The sequence below is a fragment of the Meleagris gallopavo genome, chromosome 30 (assembly GCF_000146605.3).
Source record: "Meleagris gallopavo isolate NT-WF06-2002-E0010 breed Aviagen turkey brand Nicholas breeding stock chromosome 30, Turkey_5.1, whole genome shotgun sequence".
Lineage (NCBI taxonomy): Eukaryota > Metazoa > Chordata > Aves > Galliformes > Phasianidae > Meleagris > Meleagris gallopavo.
This window is the reverse complement of record NC_015040.2, coordinates 1,501,655-1,518,984: the sequence shown is the minus strand read 5'-3', so window position 1 is coordinate 1,518,984 and position 17,330 is coordinate 1,501,655. Positions and strand designations below refer to the sequence as shown.

The 17,330-nt window shown below is 49.3% G+C and overlaps 1 protein-coding gene across 5 annotated transcripts in view; it reads left to right on the top strand.

Moving 5' to 3' along the window:
• The window catches only part of DOT1L (DOT1 like histone lysine methyltransferase), a 44,893-nt gene extending 28,174 nt beyond the window's left edge, over positions 1-16,719 (top strand). Inside the window, exons 16-29 of one of the 5 annotated variants that reach the window (XM_019610022.2) lie at positions 393-484; positions 2,705-2,806; positions 3,252-3,389; positions 3,757-3,882; positions 4,644-5,122; positions 5,578-5,701; positions 6,503-6,649; positions 7,303-7,429; positions 8,704-9,317; positions 10,109-10,314; positions 10,580-10,644; positions 11,095-12,063; positions 13,098-13,710; positions 15,722-16,719. In XM_019610022.2, the coding sequence (XP_019465567.1) occupies positions 393-484; positions 2,705-2,806; positions 3,252-3,389; positions 3,757-3,882; positions 4,644-5,122; positions 5,578-5,701; positions 6,503-6,649; positions 7,303-7,429; positions 8,704-9,317; positions 10,109-10,314; positions 10,580-10,644; positions 11,095-12,063; positions 13,098-13,675 (3,767 nt within the window). In that variant the 3' untranslated portion in view covers positions 13,676-13,710; positions 15,722-16,719. Of the gene's footprint in view, positions 1-392; positions 485-2,704; positions 2,807-3,251; positions 3,390-3,756; positions 3,883-4,643; positions 5,123-5,577; positions 5,702-6,502; positions 6,650-7,302; positions 7,430-8,703; positions 9,318-10,108; positions 10,315-10,579; positions 10,645-11,094; positions 12,357-13,097; positions 13,711-15,721 lie in introns of all 5 variants that reach the window. The other 4 variants (XM_031557118.1, XM_031557117.1, XR_004162106.1 and 1 more) reach the window with 4 other exon arrangements.
• Positions 16,720-17,330: the final 611 nt, after the last annotated feature.

Sequence of the window (17,330 nt, the reverse complement as noted above, 5' to 3'; positions counted from 1 at the left end):
AGGAGGGTGAGGATTACTGCAAGTAATCTTTGTAGAAAGAGCGAAGGTTTGGGCTTTCATAGCTGGTCTTGTGTTGTTTCTGCTGCCAGTGTATTAAAAGCAAACTCCTCTTTCATCATGCAGGCACACCATTAGCACCCACTGTCTTCCTCTGAGCTTCACTATAGAGTGCACTTCTCATAATTTCCATGGGTTACCTATGAAGAGCAGCTGATGGATCCCAGAGTTCAGCTTGCACTCAGCATGCTTTACATTGATCCTTAATGGCTCGGTCTGAGTGGGAGTCCAAACAAAAAGCCAGCGAGTGCAGGGCCTGGGGGGCAGGGGAGCAAATGGACCCAAACAGGAGCTTTCTTATGCTTAAAATACATCGTTTCCTTATTTCTTTGCAGACTCTTTTAAGATCCAGTACATGCAGTTCATGGCATACATGAAAACTCCTCAATATAAAGCAAGTCTGCAACAGTTGCTGGAGCAGGAGAAGGTGGGTGCCTATTCATAATGCTTCTAAACAAAATTGCTGGGCTACCAGATACCTGGAAACAATGCTGTGTGCATCTGAACAGCAGTACAGCACAGGCTGATGGCGGAGACTCAGCCAGAGTGCTAATCAGGATGAATGCATGGGGATTTAATTGCTGGCTTCGTCAGTCTTTGCATGTTTCAATGTCCTGTCTGCAAACTGGGAGGATGCATTGCTTGCAGTGCACCTGGCCAGGGAAGGCTTGCCTCAGTTCTTCTGTTTTTCCCTCTTTTTTGACATTCAAAGCTGTGTGCACACATGCAGGAAGCTTCTGGTTTTTGAAATCTTACTCTTTTCCCACTGTAAAAACCTCAACGAATCCCGAGTGCGTGGGCATCAGAATGGTTCATTAAACGTGTGACAAACTGAAGCATGGAGTCAGAAATAAATACAGCTGTCTCCTAGCTAAAGGATGCTCTGTTTGATCTCTTAATAATGGCAATATGTTAAGATCACGTGGGCAGGAAAAGTTTAAATTCATGGCATTGTGCACGTGGAAATACAGACCAAGAGCTGCTGCTGCCCAGTGCTGCGTTTTGCTGTGCTGTGGAGCTGTTTCTCCAGCAGAGGGAGGAGACTTACTGCTGAAACAGCCTTTCTTCTATTGCTTCACCTCAGTCAATGAAAAATTTAAGTCCTTTCTGAATTAGTCCCGATGATTATGGGATCTTCCATCATGGGAACTCTTTTTCCAAATGAGAAAGGCCAACTTGTGCTGCCCCATTCGCTGCTGGCCATCAGTTGGTGCTGCTGTGCTCTTGGTGCAGATGGATTTTTCCCTGTGGTTGTTGCAGTTTATTTTTCAGCTTTTTCCCGAAGCAGCCTATTTCCCTTCTTGTTCTGTACTTGTCAGAAAAGTCACCATAAATTTAACTCGCCTCCTTGCCCAGAAAACAGAATGAGAAGCGTTAGTGTGCAGGTGTGGTGCTGTACTCTGGAAACAGAACTGAAGTGGGGAAAAATAATGGGCTCACGTTGGTGTCTGACAGCTGCTTTGTACTTTGACATGGAAATGGGAAATTCGGCGTGAAAAGATGTTTTTAATGGGGTTGCTGCACTCCGTTAAAGCACTCAGAGCTCCGTGTTGAGAACACAGCTAGGTAAACTTCCCAGCAGCAGAACTCAGGGCGAGGCACTGCTGTGTGTGCTATTTAATAACTCCCTCTAACACGAGGGTTTTTACAGTACAGGAGAACCCTTTTGTGAATACAGTTTGAAAATAAACAAGTTGTATGAGCTGCTGGTTCACTGAGAACCCTTAGATGGAGCTGTCAGCTCCTTGGCTGTCTGGCAAGGCTGAAAGAGCTGGTGCTGAGAGCAGAGCAGCTACATCAGCAGCACAGGGGAGGTCAGGTTAGCACTGCAGCCACTCAGCTGCCTGCTGGGCCCCGTGTTTTCTTGCATGCGTTGGATCTGAATGGAGTGCTTGGAAGATCAGGACACTTTGTGCCCTTCTCCTCCTCTTTCTCGGGAGTCACAGCTCAGTTTCTGCACAATTCCTGTTTGGCTTCAACAGCAGAAGGTGAAGAGGAGTGGGAACTTTTTTCTCCCTTTCTATGGGGAGCTGAAAAATGAGGCTCCTCGGGCAGCCCCATCCTTGCACGTTGCTGCCCGCACGTCTGTGACCATGAAATGAGTAAGCAAATATCGAGCTGAGGAATGCAATGGGCAGGAGGTGCTCTGCCAGCACAGGGCTCTGGTGGCTGCAGGCATCGTGTTGTCATCATTGCTCCGAGAGCTTTGCCTGATTCCTGGCTTTCCTCCCACCTCCTCCACTGCGTGTTTCCATTTGCTGAGTACTGTGTAGGAAAACTCTGAGCAGGGGCTCTGGAGATTCAGATTCTGTTCCCTTTTTAGTAACAGATTTCCTGCAGATAATCTGTTCCAGTTCTGCTCTGTAGGACGTGATTATTACTACTTCTTTACAATGCAGTAGGAGGGTAAAAATGAATTAAGACTGTCCTGATTGTGTTTTACCATCGAGTGGAAGAAACTACTTCGAAGCTGTTTCCAGCTTCCTTATATTCAGCAAAGCTGACAAATGCAGCTCACAGAGCTGGGTTCGTTCACGGGTCTCAGATTCACTCCCAGTTTGCTGTGCAGACTAAATGTGAACACCTTACTGAGCTGGACCATGCTGCACTGGTGCTAAAAGTGTGTTGTGTCTTTTCCCACTTCCAGGAGAAGAATGCACAGCTACTGGGGACGGCACAGCAGTTGTTCACCCACTGCCAGGCACAGAAAGAGGAAATCAAACGTCTTTTTCAGCAGAAGCTCGATGAGGTGACTGTGGTCTGGTGGCAGCGTGTGCTTGTGGTCATCTGCATGCAGATGGGTTGGAGAAAAATGAGGCCAGAGCAGCGTTAGGTCTCAGAGCACCCTCCTTTTTGCTAAATCACGTGGAATCTCTTTCACTCTTCGATTAAGTTTGGTTTGGAAGTGCAGGAGGAAGTGTAGTGGCTCTGTGCAAAAATAGTGCTCTGGACTGGCAAGAAATGAAATGCCAATTTCCAGGTTAAATGGCTGAACAGCAGCTCCAAATGGGGTACTTCTGTCCTTTTCCTCATCCTCTAATTATTATTAAGTGCCTCAGGGGGTGCTGGGGGGCTCCTGGGAGCTGCAGGTCTCCTCAGCCTTGCTTCTGAATGGGCCATCATCTGGAATTGGTGTGTCAAGGCCTTACTGAGCCGTCTCTTGCTTTCCCTCTCTCCCCCCTCCTGTGTCCTAGTTGGGAGTGAAGGCTCTGACATACAACGACCTGATTCAGGCTCAGAAGGAAATCTCTGCTCACAATCAGCAGCTGAAAGAACAGACCAAACAGCTGGAGAAGGATAACAGTGAACTCAGGAACCAGAGCCTGCAGCTGGTGCGTACAGAGCTTGTGTCTGAGCAGCAGTGATGCTCTCATTCATCTGAGGGCGAAAAAGCATGAGCTGATGTGCTCATAGTTTTCATTTCAGTAATTCAGACTTTAAGGTAGGCAGGGGGAGATCTGGTCGTGGGTCTGGTGAGTGGTAACTGGTTTAAGAACGACCCAGGTCACCTCCTCCCAAGTGACACAAATACTACAGGGCCCTTTTGTGCCCTTTTGGCTTAAGCTGGGAGGAGTTTTGGGCAGGTTAAGAACCTTCTTGCTGTTACCCTACTGAAAGGTGACTGCCTTTCACCTTGTAGCTGGAGCAGTGCGAAATGCTGAGAGCTGTCTTTGATCCTTTTATCTCATGTCTCTGCAGTTGAAGGCACGCTGCGAAGAGCTGAAGCTAGATTGGTCCACGCTGTCACTGGAGAACTTGCTGAAGGAGAAGCAGGCGCTGAAGAATCAGATTTCTGAGAAACAAAAGCACTGTTTGGAACTGCAGGTACAGAGCAAAACACAACTCCAGGATCACCAACCCGGGGCAGCAATGAGAGTGCTTGGCTAAATATGGTGTTAGGGGGTAAGCTTGGTGGCTGCTTTATCTGGAGACCAGTCCCTGTTGTTAGCAGGGGTTTGGTAAACTTTGAGAACAAGGATGTAGATAACTGTTGAAGAAAGTAGATGCTGTGACCTCATTCTCTGGTAATGCTATGGAAGAGGGAATGGTGGTGTATCATTAAACATCGTTTAAAAGCGTGGCCTGGTGAAAAGAAAGGTCTTGCTTGTCTGCATAGTATGTGGCTTCAAGATAAAGTCTTCTGAAGTCTCATTTCTGGAATGAGGTCCCATAGAATGTCGCTGCAGTGAAATGAAATGTGAAAGAATTTCACTTTTTTGTGTAATTCTAAAGCTAATCCAACCATGTGCAGGACTTGTGTCTATACAGAGCGTGACTCTGTGACTTCAGTGACTGACACTACTGGGTTATTCTGTATTCTCTCTATTATATCAGAGACATTTTGTTTGCTTCCAAAATGTGAAATGTGCTTTCTGAGAGTTTCTGAGCCATTCCCCTTCCCTGCACGTCTCGGTTCTGGGCTCAGGGCAGCATATTGAAATCTGTTCCTCAAAGCGTGGGTCACCCCTTCTGCATTATTCCCAGAGATGGGGTCACTTGTTCTGCGAGGTACATTGAAGCAGCGCTGCGATGCCTTGGAGTTATTATGTGTGATCTTTTATCATTGTCCTCTTCTTCATTTAAAGATCAGCATTGTGGAACTTGAGAAAAGCCAAAGGCAGCAGGAGCTGATGCAGCTGAAATCGTACACGCCGTCGGATGAGTCACTGTCAGTGCAGCTACGGAATAAAACCCATCTGAGCCGTGATGCTGAGGCTGATCATGGCAGGTTCCAGCTGGAGCTCGAGTGCTCCAAGTTTCCTATGCCCCACGTCAATGGCATGAGCCCTGAACTGTCCATGAATGGCCACGCAACTCCCTATGAGATTCACAACGCTTTCAGCAGGCCGTCCTCCAAGCAGAACACCCCTCAGTACATGACTTCTCATCTGGACCAAGAAATAGTTCCATGCACCCCAAACCACAGCAGGCAGAAGGCAGACAGGATGGCAAGCCTGTCCTTACCTGATTATACCAGGTTTTCCCCTGCTAAAATAGCACTAAGGAGACACTTGAATCAAGACCACGCAGTCAATGGAAAAGCAACAACAAGTGAGATACAGAGGTGAGAGCCATCATCTCTGGATGGAAGGGCTTGATTACGTTGATTACGTTCTTTGCTGTGAGAGTGGTGAGGTGCTGGAACAGCTGCCCAGAGAGGCTGTGGATCCCCGTCCATCCCTGGAGGCGTTCAGGGCCAGGTTGGATGGGGCCCTGGGCAGCCTGGGCTGGTATTGAATGTGGAGGTTGGTGGCCCTGCATGTGGCAGGAGGGTTGGAGCCTTCTGATCGTTGAGGTCCTTTCCAACCCATTCTATGATTATTTTTAATAACAGTGGTTTATTTGGATTGTGGAAAAATACTTTTAAAGGTAGAGTTCTGTTTACTTACAGTTTTTGTCTCAGCAGAACCAGCAGTTCAGCTGCTTGGGTGTTATGGTACCTTGGGTTTGGTGCAGGAATACTTTGCAAAGCAGAATTTGTTAGCTTCGTATTCTGATGATGGCAAATCTCTGTTGCAGAGCTGACCACGTCAAAGAGAACGGCCTTACATATCCAAGCCCCAGTATTTCCAATGGCATCAAGCTGAGTCCTCAGGAAACTCGGCCCTCTTCCCCAGCGGCCTTACCGATTGCAGGCGAGAAGGTAAGAGATCTGCTTTGGTGTGAGCATGGAGACTTGACAACTGGTAGAACAAAGAGGTTTCCAGGCTGGGAGAAGCAGACATGTTCTGGTCTGTGATCAGCTTGGCATGGAAAATAACACAGAATGCAGGAATTGTGGTGCAGAAAGTAAGAGGAACTGGCCAGAGGAAGAGAATACGGTGCCATGTAAGATGTGCTCACCTTTGACTTGCTGGTTTGCATACCAAATATGCTGGTAATGCAGTAGAGCTGTATTGGTCTGCTGAGCGTCTACTTCAACTAGAAAACCAGACTGCCTTTTGTATTAAAAAAAATTAAAAAAACCTCAACCATACAATTGGTCCTGCCGTGAATCCTCATGGTGCTCATTTCAGAGCAAGCAGGTGCCCTCCAACAGGAGGTTACCATGGAAATATTTCTGACTGCTGCATCTTCTGTGTTCAGAGGATCTCAGGCTATGAAGCCTGCCAGCTGAGTGCTCTTCACAGAGCTGTGACAAAACTGTGACTGGGGCAGGAGCTCGCCTAAGGCAGCCTTTCCCTGATGCTTATGGGCAGCAGGAGCCTTAATTTACATGTTTCTGTGCTGTTGGGTACTTCTGTCCCAGTGTATTGGTGTTGTGTGCATGCCCTGGCTTTCCAGAGCATATATAGTGATACAGTTATCACTCTTAATTATGTAATTCTTAATGAGGGAAAAGAAAAAAGAAGAAAATCTAAACAAGCACATTATCACTAGCTCAGAATGTCTCTTCAGTAACAGCTTGCAGTTAAGAACATCACTTTATCATTTGCATTTGCAGGTTTTGAGAGAGAGAACCTCTGTGAGTAATGGAGAAACTATCACCAGCCTACCCATCAGTATTCCTCTCAGCACAGTGCAGCCCAATAAGCTCCCTGTTAGCATCCCTCTGGCCAGCGTAGTCCTGCCTAGCCGTGTTGAGAAGGTGGTGAGTAAGGCATTATCAGTGCTTTCCATCCCTACGTACCATCACGGGGGGCAGAAATGGGGTGCTGTGTGCTGGAATCCATAGCAGGCTGCTAATCCTGAGTGCTTTGTGCCGCTGCTGGGGTTCGTCCTCTTGGCTCTTATCCATGCTCCTGTGTCTGTGGAGCGGTGGTACTTTCAGCCAGGAGGGAAAGCAAAGTCTGTGCCTCGAGCTGATGGGCTGAGTGTTTGCCCTGTGGAAAAGTACAGCTTCTGAGGGTTTGTGGCTTTGGGAGCTGGGAATCCCATTTGTCTATTGATTTGTTTGTAGCCCCCACGCCTTCCTGCCTGCATCACAAGACTGTCCCTGCTCAGCTGGGTGGTCTGTGGGCGATGTCCCAGCTGTGAGGGATGAGCCCAAGCAGTGCCTTGAGGCTGGGACAGCCTCTGTGTGCGTGGTATGGAGCACATGCTGGGTACCAGCGCACTGCAGCAGATGGCAGCGTGTCTTTGTGTCCCATACCAGTCTGTGTTTTTCTCAAAACATGATAAATCTGGGCTATCTAGGGATTAGAGCTGCTTTCCGTGGCAATCTACCACTGCATGTCAATTTTGTTTAAATGGGTGACTTCTGAGTACCCTTCCTGCACTAACACTCCTGTTTCTGCCCCGCAGAGAAGCACACCTAGCCCAGTTCATCAGAGCAGAGACTCATCGACACTTGAAAAGCAGATTGGTGCTAGTTCTCATAATGGTGTAAGCAATGCTGCTGGAAACAAGCCACTGGCTTTGGCTACCTCAGGTAACAGCCTCAGCGGCGCGGAGGTGCTCTGTCACACCCACGTGTGCACACACCTGGAGTTTTGTGAGCAGGTCACTCCGGGCAGATCAGCACTAGGGAGGTGTGCCCTTTGTCACCAAACCAAGGGATCACAGATTATCATCTTCTGAGCCTGTCAGAACAGCGCCTACAGCTTGGATAGGTTTCAGTGTGGAGTTTTCGTTGGAGTCTGTCTTTATCTGAGCTGCAGTGGTTGGGTTTTTGTACATTTCTCTTTGTGGATGAAGAGATTCTGACCTCTGCAAGTTGCAAGCCATCCAAGCGTTCCACAGCTGTTCTATGAACTGTAAACCTGAAAAGTTCTCTTTTGCAGGGTGGTGGTGGAGGGCTTTTTTTTTTTTAATAGTAAAATTTATTCCTTTAAGGAAATCACAGTGATGTCTCACGAGCATTTGTGAAGGCACTAGAATCTGGGAAACAAGCGAAAGAGTAGGGATGCCTTTCAGTACAGACGTCACTTCTGAGCTCGCCCATCTGTTGGAGTTGTGGGCTGTAGCTGTTCAGGATATGGAAATGCTGGGGACTGAGAAACGTAGGATCTTGCATACAGAAGCTGCCCTGCAGCTGATCCCTCGTCAGAGTGCATTTGTTCTTTGTGTTTTTCACCTTGAGGGGCTTGTGTTGTTTCTAGCATCTGTTCTGCAAAGAAGGGCTTGGCTGCAATTTTCTACACAAACAAAGAATTATTTCAAAGATGATGTAAAACAGTACTGTATTCCCTTCTGTCCTTTCCACGTAGGCAGCCCGGAGACAAGGCCTTACTAGAGCACTAAACCCATTTGTGATATGCCATGAGAAATACCTCATCCCCTTCCCAGGCTTATCCCAGATGGCATTCAGCTGCAGTGAGGTCCCATCACTTAGAAGCCACTGCTGTTTGTTCAGTGTTGAACAGGACTTGGGCTGTATAGGCAGAGTCCCTTATTTTTGAGGAAGGAAACCAACTCAGTTTGGCCCTCTTATTTCCTCGATGATAGGAAGGAGTAGAGAAGCAGGAGCCCCAACGTCAGGAGGTGTAACAGTTTACAAGAACCTTCCACTGGAGGTTCCATTACAGCTACCTCCACACAACACTGGTGAGAGAGCAGAGCAAATTGTTACGGCCTGAGTGGAACTGTGAGCGTGCAGAGCCAGGATCCCAGCTGCACGGCCAGCCAGCCCCAGCCATCCCACACAACTAGCACTGTGACCTATCGCTCTGCAGAAGCAGTGATGTATACTTTCCCTTTCAACAGGTTTTTCTTACTCTTCTGGCTCCGTGGCAGTCAATGGAAATCTTACAAACAGCCCAGCCCATCTTAACCATAGTGTTGATCAGGCAGCTCTGGACGACTCCGGGAGTCTGTTTAACTCAGTAGGGTCTCGGAGTTCCACTCCACAACATCCTTTGCTAATGATGCAGTCGAGGAACTCTGGGCAAAGCTCCCCTGCTCACCAGCACTCAGCAAGCCCCAGGTTAAATGGCACCTCCCAGAGCCTGGTAGGGGGCCTGCACTATGCAGATGCTCAGAAGATGTTTGCCGATGGAACAAAGGGGGATCTTCAGTCTGATGCAGCATTTTCAGATCCTGAGAACGAGGCCAAGAGAAGAATCATCTTTACAATCTCTCCTAATACAGGACATGTAAAACAATCCCCTTCCACCAAGCACAGCCCCCTGCCCGCGGGCGCTCGGCTGGACTGCGGCCCAGCACACGCGCAGGACGGGAAGAAGCGCGGCCGGCGGAAGAGATCCTCCACTGGGAACCTCAGCGGGGGCTCCGGGGTCTCCCCCAAACGCAAATCCTTGCCCGCTGTGTCTGGACTCTTTACGCAGCCGTCAGGTTCACCGCTCAATATCAACTCCATGGTAAGGGCGGGAGGGAAGGGCTGCAGGCAGGGCTGGGGAGATCTCTTTGAGTTAGAAGTCGGCTTCTGCTGCTTTCTTCTTGGGCGTGAGGACGTCACAGGGCTAATGGCTGGGACTGGAGTGACGACCCTCTGTGGAACGGCCCCTCTGAGGGGCAGGGGAGCTGCTGAAAGTTAGGGAGCTGCTTTGGTATAGATATCACAGAATGGTTCTCACACTGTTCCAACCCCTCTCCAAGGGCTGGGTGCCCTCACCAGGCTGCCCAGGGCCCTTCCATGGCCTTGAATGCCTTTGGAGCACTTCTCCAAAGAGTTCTTCCTGTCACAGCACTAAAAATTAACAAGCAATCTCGTCTCTTCCAGCAAAGCTTGTTTTTACAGTGAAGTTGCTCTTTTTTTTTTTTATCCTGTAGATTAAATATTTTGAACGTAGTTTAAGCTAAGATTGACTAAACAGCTCACGAGTGCCAGAAGCATATGGTGTTCCCACGTTAATAAGCCAGCTCCACAAGTTGTGCTCGTGGGATCCTGCAGTGGCAGTTTGAGAAGAAATGTCGTTTTCCCATGTCTTCATTTCTGCGTTCAAACATAAAATCAAATAATGAGAATAAGATATTTTCCCGAGTTTTCTTAAAGCCTTCATCCCAGGCTCTGCTGCATGGTGCTGGGAGAGAGCAGTGGCAGTGCCAAGTTGGCCTGTCCTAAAGCTGAGTGCGTTCATATCCTTAACAAGACGCCTTGTTTCTACAGCGGTGCTCTCACCCATAACTGCTTTCTTTCCTTCTTGCCCAGGTCAATAACATTAACCAGCCTTTAGAAATAACAGCCATTTCCTCTCCTGAAAACTCCCTGAAGAACTCTCCTGTTCCTTACCAGGACAACGACCAGCCCCCGGTACTGAAAAAGGAAAAGCCCCTCACTCAGAGCAACGGCGTTCATTACTCCCCTCTCACGTCAGATGACGAGCAGGGATCTGAAGATGAGCACAACAGCACCAGGTGAGCGTGCATGAATGACACCGACCTCGTGAAGTAGCAGTGGTGACGTTCTCTGAGCAGGCATCGACCTTGGCAAAGAGCACAGAGTCTGTGACAGCTTCTGCTTAGCTTTCAGTGGATATTTCTAAATGGTTTTCCTGTCCTATGTAGCGCCTTGGCTTTATGTGCTTCAGTCAACTGTTAGGATGTAAACATGAGGCTCTGAGTGTAAATATGAAGGCAAACGACTGCAGTGAGTGCTACAACCTTTTTATTTTCCCACCAGGATCGAGAGGAAAATTGCAACGATATCGCTGGAAAGCAAATCTCCACAGAAGACTGTTGAAAATGGTGGGTGTGAGGGATGTAAACTGCTTGGGGCAATGGTTGGGCTGGGGAGTGGGTGGCTGAAGGTGTGGTTAGTAGAAGGCTGGTGAGCAGAGTGCCATCCCACCAGGGCTTTGTGTTACCATAATTAAGACAGGTGGCTGATAATTACAGATCTTGGGTCAGTTCTTTCTCTAGTCTCAGGCCACCAAAGATCTGATGAGTTATGTTGTGCCGTGCTAGGACTTGGGGAGGGATCTGTAGAGCAAGAGTAGATCAGCGTTCTCAAAACTTAGCAGATGTGAAGCTGAATTTAAAGGATGTGTAGGTGACTTCACAGGTACTCTGCTTTTGGGTCAGAAATAGAATTACAGACTGATAAAATCCAGGTGTTGAAGGCAAAACCTACATTTTTAGTGAGCAGGTTCAGTGCAAACTGCCTTTTGGTATTTAGAAACCTTTCTTCCAAACCAGGTGGCGGCTTATCTGGGAGGAAACAAGCACAACCCAACGAGAACATGAACAGCAGTAAATGGAAATCTACTTTCTCACCAATATCTGACATCAACCTGACCAAAACCACGGACAGTCCCTTGCAGTCTGTGTCGTCTCTGAGCCAGAATTCGCTGTTTGCCTTCAGGCCGTCCTCCGAGGACAGCCTCGCCATGGACGCCAAGATGGCACACACGAGGAAAGGCATGGCCATGCCCTCGTCGGGGGCAGATGGGCTCAGCCCCAGCACAAACCCCACCAACGGGTTCGCCTACAACGGTGGGCTGTCGACTGACATTGGTTTACACAGCTTTATCGATGGTGCTTCTCTTCCACACAAGGCCTCGGATGGGACGGCTGCTGCCTGCTCACTGGGTTTCCAGTCGCAGCGGAGCAAAGATGTGGGGATATCAGAAACAAATCCTTTCTTGAACAAGAGGCAGCTCGAAGGCCTCGGCGGCACCAAGGGAGAAGACCTCAGCCGAGCGGGAGTCAAAAGCAAAGACATGAGTGAAATGAGCATTCGTGCGGGGGGTTCTTCAGAGAAAAACTCTTTGCAGCATAACGGGAAGGTTGGCAAAGGAAGGGACCGAGACGTGGAGTTTAAAAACGGCCATAACCTTTTCATTTCTGCTGCTGTTTCGTCTGGTGGCCTTCTGAATGGGAAAAGCCTTTCTACTGCTGTTTCTTCAGCAGGCAACCCAGCATCGTCTGTGCAGACGCACCATCCCTTCCTCAACACTTTGACCACTGGATCGCAGTTCCCCCTCGGCCCTATGGCCTTGCAAGCCAACCTCAACTCGGTGACAAACTCCTCAGTATTGCAGTCCTTATTTAATTCCATGCCAGCTGCTGCCAGTCTGGTCCACGTGTCGTCAGCTGCAACCAGACTGACTAATTCTCACACTATGGGGAACTTCTCTCCTGGGGTTACAGGTGGAACAGTTGGAGGTAGGCAGAACTCTTTCTCTGGTCTAAGACAGGGCCTAAAGGAAAGTCTGACGCTGCCTCTCCAGGGCTGAAACCCTTTCACTTCCACAGGATGTGAAGCAGACCTATCCCACATAACACGTCTCTTCTCTCCCTCCGAAATTAAGATGAGTCCGTGGCCCCACAGTGAAATCCCATGAGCTTTGTCCACTTGTTGTATCACCTCAATGAAAGAATACACCCGACTTTGTGATTTCATAATGTATGTTTGTTCAGATGTTGCTGTGTTGGAACCAGCCTAGGTCTACCTGCAGGTAAAAGGTTTAACCCGTTGTGTCACCGAGCAAAAGGAGCTCTGTCAGCTTGAGCAGAGGTTGGGATTAGGATTGAGTATGATCCAGGAAGAGCAAAACATCTGAGGAAGTGGTGTTGGGGATTGTGTAGCATTCTGGCTCTTGAACAGACGCTGAGAGCATCTTTTTGCCAGGAAGGGCAGTGCCATGTGCACCTTCTGCTTCTGGGGTTCTGCTTGGCAGGAGCAGCAGACAGCCTGTCCCAGCTCACTGTCCAGGGCAGTCAGTGTCTCTTCCCCATCCGTAACCATTCAGGCACCGTGTCGGGAAATCCTAACTCTCACATCTCTCAGCACGTAGATTGGCTGGAAACGCGGTCTCCCCTGCGCTGCCCCGTGAGTGGGAGAGCAGGAGGGGTGGGGAGGGAAGAGCAGCAGTCTGAATCTTCAGATCAACGGCTCTGAGAGACCCCGTAATCTCTTCAGAGCCTGCCTGTGTGGTATAGCACTGACAGTTCTGGGGTCTGACCACGTGTCCTGGTGGCACGTGGAGGTTGGCAGTAGGAAAGGTAAGTGAACCTCTTGTACCTCCTGGCCTGCACCATTACCTCTCATTGCTTGCCGCCTTCTCATGCTGCATATTTTTGTATGGGGCCATAACTACTACAGTTTTGCTTTTTTTTTATTTTGTTTTGTTTCTCTTGTCACCTGAGACTGTACAAAGCCCATCTGTTGAAGCTGAGTTTTTCTCTCCTGTTTGCAGGTATTTTTAACCATGCGGTGCCTTCTGCCTCCTCTCCTCATCAGTTTGGAGCCAGTTTCAGCAGCAGTGCTGTCTCTAGCAGCACAGTGCTAAGCTTAAACCCCCTGCAGGCTGTTGCCAGCACCTCATCCTCATCCTTCCCACCCCCCTCCTCTAATTTAGTAACATCTAGCGAGAATAGAGCCGCTCAGCACCTCAACAGAGCGCCAGTGCAATCTGTTTTCCATCCACCTCCACCCCCTCCTAACGTTTCCTTGCCCCCACCTCCTCCTCTGCTTGCTTCTAACCCCGACCTCCTGCACAGCCCATCCGTCCCACCCGGCGACGCTTTCCTGCCATCCTCCTCCTCCGCTTCTGTCCACTCTAACACCGCTCTGTCTATCAAGCTCGCTTCCCTGCAGCACAAAGCCTCCCGCCCCTCCTTTACCGTCCACCACCCCCCCCTGCCCCGCTCGGCGCTGGCACAGTCCGTGCCCCCGATGGCGCAGCCCACGGCCGCCGGCGCGCCCGCCATGTGGGTCACGCTTGGCATGCAGCCTCCTTCCGCTTCGCACCTTTCTGGGGTTAAGCCGCGATAAAGAGCTTGCTTAGCTAACGGTTCTTATGTTGTAAGGTAAGGCTAGAGACGAACCCCAGGAGTGGTGCGCGAGATGCTGAGTGATGCTTCTTCCTCTGCAGAGAGGGGTGGGCACGGGCTGTGAAACAGAAACCTCTGAAATGTGGGATAATGCGGTGGCAGAGGGCGGAGAGCTCCGTGCTGCCTGGGCTGGGAGTCAGGATTTCTCGACAAGGAGTGTTGACTCTGCTGTTCCACTGATGTTGGGATTATGTTCATGCGATGTTGGGATCGCACCTTGCAAGCGTTTGCTTCTGAGGATCAGCAGTCAGGAGGAGTGTCTTTATACGTTACGGTTTTTATACGATTATCAGCGGTGGTTTCCCCTCCAGCACAGGGCAGGGAAGTGGAAGTGGATGATCTTTAAGATCCCCTCCAACCTAAGCCGTCCTATGATTCTAATGCAGACATTGCTCCTTCCACAAGTCCGTGTTCCCATGGCGCTGGGGTGAGTGATGCTGCTCCCAACCTCAGCCAACAACAGCTGCTCAATAACCAGAAAGTTCCAAACCCTCCAGGTCCCAACTGCAGCTTCAGAGTGCAAATGCACTGCTGGTGCACTGCAGTCAGCACATCCTCTGCATCCCTGGGAAACAGCCACAGGCAGCAAAAAGGGGTTAGAATTTGCAGCAGAGAAGAGGAAACCAAGAAGCCAAGCTGAGCACTGCAGCTTGATCTGCACACAGTGACAGTCTCCATCAGAGCTTTGCTATAGAATCATAGAATTGCTCACTTGGCAATTGCTCGCTCCCTGGGTAGACTGTAGGGAATGTGCAGGGTTGGCTGCTTTGTGCTGGGGCTGTAAGAGAGAGGAGGGTCTCTGGAGGCTGTATGCATTTCTACTGAAGCACTGTTTAAATGCCTTTAGAATAAAGCGCACTGGCACGGAGTTGGGCACTGTTGTTATGAAAAATGCTCTGTGGCATCGTGATGTAACAGCTTGGGATCGCAGAGCTCCAGCAGTGTGAGGGCCCTGAGCTCGCTCCGTGCTTTACCTGTAGGTTGTTGATGTTGTTGCTGTTCACTGATCCCAAAGCTGCATAAAATCGATGGTTGGATACTCTTTACTGCTTATAAAACATATGCCTCAATTACAACATCCCTGAGAGATTCTTTTGGCTGTGCATTGTGTGTAGCGCCTTCGCCACCAAATGGCTCGGTGGGCACAAATGTAGTCCCCATAGGCATTGGTGAGGCAGGTAAGTGCCACCTTGGCCCCCACAGGGAAGCCGAGGAAGAGTTTGATGTCCCTGTGTTGTGGCCGCAGTGACACTGATGTGCTGATGGGGTGGGCTGAGTAGGAGAGAGCTGGGGGAGGAGGAGGAGGAAGAGGAGGAGGTTTGGGGCTCTGTGTGCCCGAATGGCTCACACAGTGGTGGGAAGGTCTTCTGCTGGAGGAGGTGCCTTAACTGGGTCTGGGGTGTTGCAGAACCAGCTGCCATCCCATCAGGTGTGCCTCGCCATCCCGTGGGGTGCATCTGTTGGGCAAAGCAGGGCCGGCACACGGTGGTTGAAGTCCACTGAAAGGCAGCCAGGTGTCCGGAGGTGTTCTGAGGAGCAGAGCAATGCTCCCAGGAGGTGCTCTGTGGCACACGTTGCTGCTCCATATGATATAGGTCAAATATTTGAGTGTTTTCCCCAACTTCAGTATAAATCTGTGTGCTCAGAGCCAATCCAGAGTTGAGGGGCTGAAATAATCCGCTTAACTTCTCCTCCATAAGGTAGTAACAACTTCAGAGCAGATCAGTGTGCCCTAGAAAAGGGTGAAGCCCCACGTGGGCAAGCAGAGACCTTCCTCCTCCCCCCAGCGGGGTCCAACTCTCAGGGGCCTCCTCCTGTCTGCCTGTGGTTGAGTCAGTGCTGTTGGGTCAACTCTTCCTCCTTTGCTGGCTGAAGGTCTCAAATCTCGGTCCGGTCGCGGTCTCGGAGCAATGTAGAAATGATTGACACATCTGACACGCTGTGGATTTTGTCATTGAGATGAGTCTCTTCCTCTCCTGTTGTGCAGGTAACTAGGATTTCTACCTCAACCCAATGTGACCTATGCAAGGACAACGTGGACCAACTTCACTCGGCTTCCACTGAAAGGTGCTCACTGGCCTGTGCAGGGGTTCTGCTCTTACTACTGGACAAAACACAAACCTAAAAAGACCTAAACAACAGAGAAAATAATATTTACTGTGAATCTGAGTTTAAAGGAGAAAAAAAAAAAAAAGAAAAAAGGAAGAAAAAAAAAAAAGCAAAAGAAATACTTAAGGCTCCAGTTTGTATTGTTGATAGTTTAGGTAAAGTATTTATCTTTTTTAACGTGAAAATAATTTTGACTTATTTTATTCCACCTAGAGTCATAAATACAACTTGTGGGTAAATTCTCTGAATAACTAAGGACTGGCACACCAGCAGAGATGTAAAGAGCCTCTTCTCGGTGCTATTTCATCCGTCAGAACTGTGCCTCTAGTTTGATCCTTGGTGCTGAATTTAGAGGGTTGACCAATGCCAAACCCAGTTCTCAGACAGGTCTGCTTTTATTTATTCACCTTCCTCTGTTCATATCCCAAAATCCACTTGGTTTACAGCCATGCGTGCTGCGGCGGTCTTTCATCTGGCGGTTTGCTCCGAGGAGAACCGAGCCACTGGGTGGGTTTTAATTGCATTTGGACAAATGAGAGCTCGTGCTCCCCTCTGGAGTGGCAGCTGGATCCCAGGGCAGCCTGGTTGAGCAGGAGGGATCCGAGTCCTGCCCCAGCACACCGCACTGGGCCGTCCGCAGGCTGTGAGTTTCGGTAGCTGGTCTGGTCACTTTGGGATGTCATTGGCATATGAACAGGGTGCATGATCACTGGGATTGGTCAGGCCCTCGAGACGACATTGGGAAGACTGAACATAGTGCTTCTGTACCGGTGCAGGTAGATTTTTTTCAGCTCGTTTCTGTTCCGAGTACAATGTATTTTGTTGGTAGAGTTTTGATACTTGATTCAGAAATGGCTTAGACGTCTACTAAGTGCATTTTGCTTTTTGTATTTCTTTGCTTTAAGTGGATCTGAATGGTAGTTCACAACGCCGCGATCTCGCTCGCCGTGCTGCCCCTGGTGGAACTGGTGCATTGAACTGGTGCATTTCGTTGTATTGTGACTCGGTGTTCTGTGTACAGAAAGAGCCGCTCGGAGCAGCGGCTGTATTTTATAGAGATGTGATGAAAATTTATAAATTTCATATACTTTATTTCCTTTATTTTTAGACTGTACAGTGCACAGTAAACGTGTAAAAACTTATTTATTCAAGTGCACAAAACGAGGAGAGAAAGACGACCCATTATGTAGACATTGCCCAGTCTGTAGGTCAGACTGGACCCAGCACCAATCAAGGAAACTACAGTCAAAGAAGGGGAATTGCAACAGCAGAATGACGGGAAGAGAAACACGTTGAGGTGTTGGGGACATCTGCATGGGTGCTCAGACTCAGTGGGGTGCCCCAGGGCCACAACAAGCCGGGCTGGGTGCCATGGCTTTCATGCCTGTATGTGAGATGGCTCTGTCCTTGCGTGCTCTCCTCGAGGAGCAGTTGTCTGACAGCTTCCACCCTCTGCAGGTTCCGTGTAGACCTTTTTCTTCGTACCT